This window comes from Helianthus annuus, chromosome 13 (assembly GCF_002127325.2).
Source record: "Helianthus annuus cultivar XRQ/B chromosome 13, HanXRQr2.0-SUNRISE, whole genome shotgun sequence".
Taxonomy (NCBI): Eukaryota; Viridiplantae; Streptophyta; class Magnoliopsida; order Asterales; family Asteraceae; genus Helianthus; species Helianthus annuus.
In genome coordinates this window covers 148,903,382-148,910,270 of record NC_035445.2, presented here as the reverse complement: position 1 = coordinate 148,910,270, position 6,889 = coordinate 148,903,382, and the positions used below count along the sequence as shown (strand labels likewise).

Below are 6,889 nucleotides of genomic sequence, written 5' to 3'. Positions count from 1 at the left end.
GCCCCACTACTACCTATTTTCCCTTACAATTCTCAACCTACTGACTAAGTAAAACCATGTGACTAAAAACAATAAACATAAAATTAATTAAAAGTAAAAACCTATTCTATTGGTATTTCATGAGTACACATCATTCCCCACCCCTTATAAAATCCTTGTCCTCAAGGATGCAACCAGAACAAGACTTAACGGTGCTCCACGGAGGTCGCCATTCGAGGCGTCCAACTACATTCGGATCTGGCGGAACAAAACGCAGTGGTGGCCGCCACTCGTGTTTCACGGCTACCCATTTGATGTGGTTCAAAAACAAAGTCTTGGTGAGATGATAAAACAACGAACACAACTTGGGTTCCTCTATTGCAACTTTGACATTTGTCCTTTTCTTTTTTATGACCGTCAACTTGGGTTCAAGTGCTTGTATTGGTTTTGGGGCTGGCGGTTGGTTGGTTTCTTGCACAAGCGGTACCGGTAGTGTGGCTTGTTTTGGTTTTGATGCAGAAAATACAGTGTAATGGTTGGTTTTCGGTAACGTGGTTGCGGAAATTAGCGGCGGCATGAGAGGAAAAACTGATGGTGGCGGTACTTTTGGTGGGGGTGTAGCTGTTAGAGCGGGTGGTACGGGTGGTGCGGTGGCAGAAATGCATGGTGGAAGTGTAAGAGATTGGGCTTCCCATGCGGTTCGGAATGATCGGAGCTCGTTGAAGACGACTTGCAATTGAGATTCGAGCTTCACAAGAGATTCATTCATCCATTGATAAAACTCGCCTTCGGATAAAGTGTGAACAACCATGGTCCAGGGGATCACGACGGCTCTGATACCAATTGTTATGTACCAATCGGTTGATAGATATTCCGTTGAGTGGATTAAGCTCAAAAGAAAATAGTAGGAACAAGACTTGAGATAACTCTCTAATATTTTTCATTCCTAATCAATTGCTAAAATGAGATATCCTTAAATAAGGATTACAAACACTAATTAAGAACATGGGATCATGGGTGCATATGCCCCACTACTACCTATTTTCCCTTACAATTCTCAACCTACTGACTAAGTAAAACCATGTGACTAAAAACAATAAACATAAAATTAATTAAAAGTAAAAACCTATTCTATTGGTATTTCATGAGTACACATCACGTTGCTTCCCCGGCACCGGCATTTCTTTCTCCGGCCCCCGGAAACTCCGATTCATCGTATAATTCAATAACTTTATAATTATTTCTTCACCATCACCCACAAATTTACACCCACAGATCTCACATCGGTGTATAATCTCCGAACTCATCATCGTCTTCCATTATTAGATCCTAAATAACAAGAAAACCCTAATATGAAGAAGAAGATGATGCAGCAGTTATGGCAGTGAACGGAGGTGATGGTTGTGCAGTGGCCGGAGACGATAACCGGAGATTTATGATGAAGATGTTGATCGGAGATGGTGACCAGCGGTGACGAATGGCCGGAGACGAAGACCGGAGATTTATGATGAAGATGTTGATCGGAGATGGTGACCAGCGGTGACGAACGGCCGGAGACGATAACCGGAGACGAAGACCGGAGACGGCAGTTCAAGTATGCCGATGGGGATTGTGATGAACGGAGGTGGTGATGGCGATGAACAACAGTGATTGCAATGTTTGATTCTTCTGGAGATTATATAATAATAATAATAATAATAATAATAATAATAATAATAATAATAATAATAATAATAATAATAAAATAATAATAATAATAATAATAATAATAATAAATATAGGCTAAGATTACCAAAATACCCCTACCTATAACAGTCAAATAACTGTTGACTGACGGCAGGGGGTAAGGTTGCGACATAACCCCAAACAGTGCGGGGTAAAATTGCAATTATTTCATTAGGAGGGGTAGACATGCCTATGACCCCAAACCTCAGGGGTAAAATTATTCACTTAGTAACATGTTGGATATGAGTTTTATTCTATTATGCTATGTAGTCAAACTTGTATACTCGCCTTTGCTTTTGCATTGAACTCTATTTTAATACATGTTGCAGGTTAATTATTGAGATGATACTCAAGACGAAACAAGATTTAGGGTGGACTAGATACACACCTAAATTAATCTATCTTTTGTTGTTATGTTACAATTTGGAACTATGTTGTTATTTCTATTTGAATCTTGTATGACAATTTAGTTTTGAAATGAAATTTGAATCTAATTAAATATTGTCACATAGTGTTATGACGTCTCTAGCAATCTATACACACTTCGTCTCATCCCGATGTTTCCGCCATCGGTTGGGGTGTGACAGAAACGAGCTCCTTCACATTCGCCGGCGAGATAATGATACTGTGGAAAGTTTCATCGTTAGATTCAATAAAGAAAGCCTGGCAATCCCGGGTGTCACAAACGATCTAGTGTGTGGAGCTTTCCTGCAAGGAGTAAACGATGATGAGCTATTAATAACACTTCACGGGAGAGATGGTGTGCCTCTCACCATTGACGAAATCTTGAGGATAGCCAAAGTATACGTTATACAAGAAAAATTTGTAGTTGCTAGTCACGCGGCCAACATAAAAAAGAAGGCTCAGAAAAGCCAGGAGGATAGTGAACATCAGAGTTCTAAAAGTAAGGGTCGAGGAGACAGATACCAGAAAGGTGATAGAACGGACTCGCGGTATGATAGGTCTAGAAATACCTACTCAAGGAATGAATCCTCTAAACCTCAGTCCGATTACCCCAACTTGAGCAAGACTCCAGCGGAAATCCTAGCCTCTGAGAACCTTAAGTTTAACCCTCAAAGCCGCTAAAGGATAACCCCAACAAAGACACAAACAAGTACTGTGAGTACCACAAAGGGAGCGGCCATGATACCGATGACTGTTTTCAGTTAAAGAAGCAGATCGAGTATTTCGTGAAGCGTAAATTGGCCCACCTGGTGCGAGACATCAAACAGTGCCCGCCCCCTGTCAAAGAAGAAAACGACAAAGCGGCGGGTAAGAGGCCGCGAGAGTTAAACACGGTATACACGGATAAGGGAAAAGAAGCCAAACGGAGTTTCTCCACGCTCGAACCCTAGATACTGGCAACCATGACAATCGAGCCTCACGTGGAAGACTTACACCTCACCACTGACGCCTTAATCATTTCCGCTTCGGTAGGTGATTATAACATGAGAAGGATCCTGGTAGATACTGGGAGTTCAGAAGATATCATCTATGAGCATTGCTTCAAAAAAATGCAACCAGAAGATAGAAGACTGCTTGAGTCAGTGCACGCCCCTATTAAAGGTTTCACTAGGGAAAAGGTTGATCCAATTGGCCAAATTACCTTCTCAGTCACATTCGGACAAGCCCCCCGGGAAAGAAACATACTCCTTACATTCCTTGTGGTACGCGTTGAGTCTTACCACAATGTAATCATCGGAAGGTTCACCCTGGGGAAATTGGATGCCATCGTATCTACGGCACGAGAATTCATGAAGTTTCCCTCCCCACGGGGTATTGCTACAGTATTTCGAGATAAGGTGGGAGAGGTATTAGACACCAAGAGATGCCGCCAAGGGCCTACCAGCGCCATCGGCCCAGAAAGGTGGGTGTTAAGCACACGCCACCCAGATCAGACAGTAACAATAGGGGACAGTCTCTCCCCTGAAGTAAAAAATAACCTGAAACAGCTGTTGAGAAAGAATACTGACATCTTTGCTTTTGAACACTCTGACATAACTAGGATACCCAAGGATAAGGCAGAACACAAGCTAGCAACACTCCCGGGCATTAAACCGGTCGCACAAGGCAAACGCAGCATGGCTCCAGATCGAAAAGCAGCGGTAGTCAAAGATGTACGAAAGTTGGTTAAAGATGGAATTCTCAGAGAAACAAAGTATCACACATATGTATCGAACCATGTGATGGTCAAGAAACCAGACGGCACATGGCGAATGTGTATCGACTTTAAAGACCTGAATAAAGCATGCCCCAAAGATGCCTACCTGCTGCCGGAGATGGATTTCAAGGTGGACTCTCTGGTCCCTTTTAGGTACAAGTGCTTCCTAGACGCTTATAAGGGATATCACCAGATCAAAATGTCAAGAGAAGACGAAGAAAAAACGACGTTTCATACCGACGTGGGCATTTTTTGTTATACTAAAATGCCTTTTGGTCTACAAAACGCCGGAGCTACCTATCAGCGGCTCATGGACAAGGCTTTCGAAAAACAAATCGGCAGAAACTTAGAAGTATACGTTGACGATTTGGTAATTAAGAGCATGGAAGAAAAACAAATGCTCGAAGACATTGAAGAAACCTTCCAAAAGCTCAGAAAATACAATATTAAACTCAACCCCAAGAAGTGTTCATTTGGGTTAGAGGAAGGCAAGTTCTTGGGGGTAGTGGTCACACGGGATGGCTTTAAATCTAACCCGGAAAAGGTAGCCGCCATAACACGGATGCCCTCCCCCAGGACTTTGAAAGAGACGTAGGCATTAAACGGGCGTCTAGTGGCCATAAAAAGATTCCTGGCAAGACACACCGAGAGATCTTTGCCATTCATAAAGACGCTGAAAGATTGCCTTAACAAGAAAAATTTCAAATGGACCAGCGAAGCGGAAGAAGCCCTGCAAGACATGAAGCGTTTTATCGATAAACTAACAATGTTGACAGCGCCATACCCGGAAGAACTACTCAAAATGTATCTGGCGGCGGCCCATAACGCGGTAAGCGCGGTGCTCATGGTGGAGAGAGATGGGAAACAAACGCCCATATACTACATCAGCCGAGTTCTGGCGGGACCCGAAATGCGGTATCCAACGCTCGAAAAGTTGGTACTAGCTCTGGTTCACGCTACCCAGCGACTACGAAGATACTTTCAAGGGCACCGCGTATAGGTTCTAACAAACTACCCGCTACAGCAAATTTTGCACAAGCCAGAGATTTCCGGAAGATTGGCTAAATGGGCGATCGAGTTGGGAGCCCTGGATATTGAGTATCGAAAGCGAACAACAATCAAGGGGCAGGTGATCGCTGATTTCTTGGTCGAAATTCCGGATGTAGAAACTATACAGGATACCGCCATTCAGGACATCCCAGAATCCAGCACAGCCAGGCAAACCTGGAAACTTTACACTGATGGATCATCTAGCGGGAAAGGTTCCGGGGCAGGCCTAATGCTGATAAGCCCAGACGAAATAAGGCTGATGTATGCCTTACGTTTTGATTTTGAATGTTCCAACAATGAAGCAGAATACGAGGCACTACTCGTAGGCTTGAGGATGGCCCAATCTATGGGAGCTACACGAGTTGATGCGTATGTTGACTCTTTACTGGTTAATAATCAAGTAAACGAAACTTACGAAGCCAAGGACGCATCAATGGCGAAGTATTTGGCTAAAACGAAGGAGCTCATTGCTTCCTTTGACAATGTCACACTTAATCACGTCCACAGAGTAAAAAACCAAATAGCAGACGCCTTGAGCAAACTTGCTACTTCGGGTATGGAAAGAGAAGTAAAGGTAGAAACTTTGCAAATGCTTTCCATTGAACCCCCGGAAGTCTACGCTGTCACGGCGGAAGAACCCTGTTGGTACACTCCCATACTAAAGCTCCTTGCAAAAGGGGAATTACCCTCCGCCAGAGGCGAAGCTCAAAAGATACAAACTAAAGCATTACAGTATGAAGTAAACAATGGTGTCCTGTACCGGGAGTCATATTTGGGACCACTACTGCGGTGTGTATACCAGGCGGAAGCAAAATACCTAATCCAAGAAATACACGCTGGCATAAGTGGCATTCATGCCGGGCCCCGGGCAGTGGTTGCCAAAATTCACAACGTCGGGTACTATTGGCCCGAGATGCACGAGGACGCGGTAGAAGAGCTCAGAAGGTGCCGCAGTTGCCAAAAGTTTGCTCCCCAAACACTCCGTCCCAAGAACAACCTAATCCCAGTTACAGCGGCCTGGCCCTTCCAGAAATGGGCGGTGGACATCGTGGGGCCATTCCCGCTGGCCCCCGGGAAGCTAAAATACCTTATTGTAGCAATTGACTATTTCACCAAGTGGGTTGAAGCGAAACCCTTGGCCAAAATAACCGCGGAAAACGCCAAGAAGTTCCTCTGGGAACACATAGTGTGCCGGTTTGGGTTGCCGCTATATTTGGTAAGCGATAATGGAACGCAATTCACCGATAGGGTCTTGCAAGACTGGTGTGCATAACTTCAGATTCAACAAATCTTTACATCGGTAGCACATCTCCAAGGAAATGGCCAGATGGAACGGGCAAATAGGAGTTTGCTGGACGGGATAAAAAGGAGACTAGGTTATGAAGGAAGCTCTTGGGTGGAAGAACTGCCGAACGTCCTCTAGGCACATCGAACAATGCCTAAGATGAGTAACAATGAAACCCCCTTCAGCCTAACCTATGGCGCGGAAGCAATGATACTCGCGGAAGTTGGTTTGCCCTTGCTACGACGTCTTACTACTAACGACGAAAATGACAGACTCCTAAGGGAAGGCCTGGATATGCTCGAAGAAAGGCGTGAGGCAGCCGCCATCAGCGAGGCAAAATACAAGAAGACCCTAGAAAAATAATATAACCAACGCGTGGCTCAACATACTTTAAAGGAAGGCGAGTACGTCATGCGTGATAATGAAGCCAGTAGAGCGGAACCCTCAGGCAAATTGGGACCCAACTGGGAAGGCCCCTACGTCATCCAAGTATTCCGAGTCTGATTCAAAGATCGAACAATCAAACACACTAATGCAAAGTGCAAACCCATTATCCAAATTGAAACAATAGTAAAAGGGACCATTTTAACAACTCTCTTCCTCCAACCAACTCAAACAATAACTGAAGTACACGAGTTTGTGGGGTTAAAAGGAGGTTCTTAAGGGGATCATTAGGATCGGATGTTGGT

The 6,889-nt window shown here is 44.3% G+C and overlaps 1 protein-coding gene across 1 annotated transcript; it reads left to right on the top strand.

Annotated features, from left to right (window-relative positions):
* The first annotated feature begins 4,604 nt into the window (after positions 1–4,604).
* Positions 4,605–6,188, top strand: LOC110901923. The gene is made up of 2 exons (XM_022148679.1): positions 4,605–4,802; positions 4,905–6,188. Exons 1-2 carry the CDS (start codon positions 4,605–4,607, stop codon positions 6,186–6,188), a joined length of 1,482 nt encoding a protein of 493 aa, XP_022004371.1.
* The last annotated feature ends 701 nt before the right edge of the window (positions 6,189–6,889 follow it).

What these genes read in the sequence shown, in the direction of transcription:
- LOC110901923 (XM_022148679.1), top strand. Translation starts at nt 4,605, where the DNA reads ATGAAGCGTTTTATCGATAAACTAACAATGTTGACAGCGCCATACCCG. An exon ending in ATCCAACGCTCGAAAAGTTG is followed by an intron (nt 4,803 to 4,904) that starts GTACTAGCTCTG and finishes ATTTTGCACAAG; the next exon opens with CCAGAGATTTCCGGAAGATT.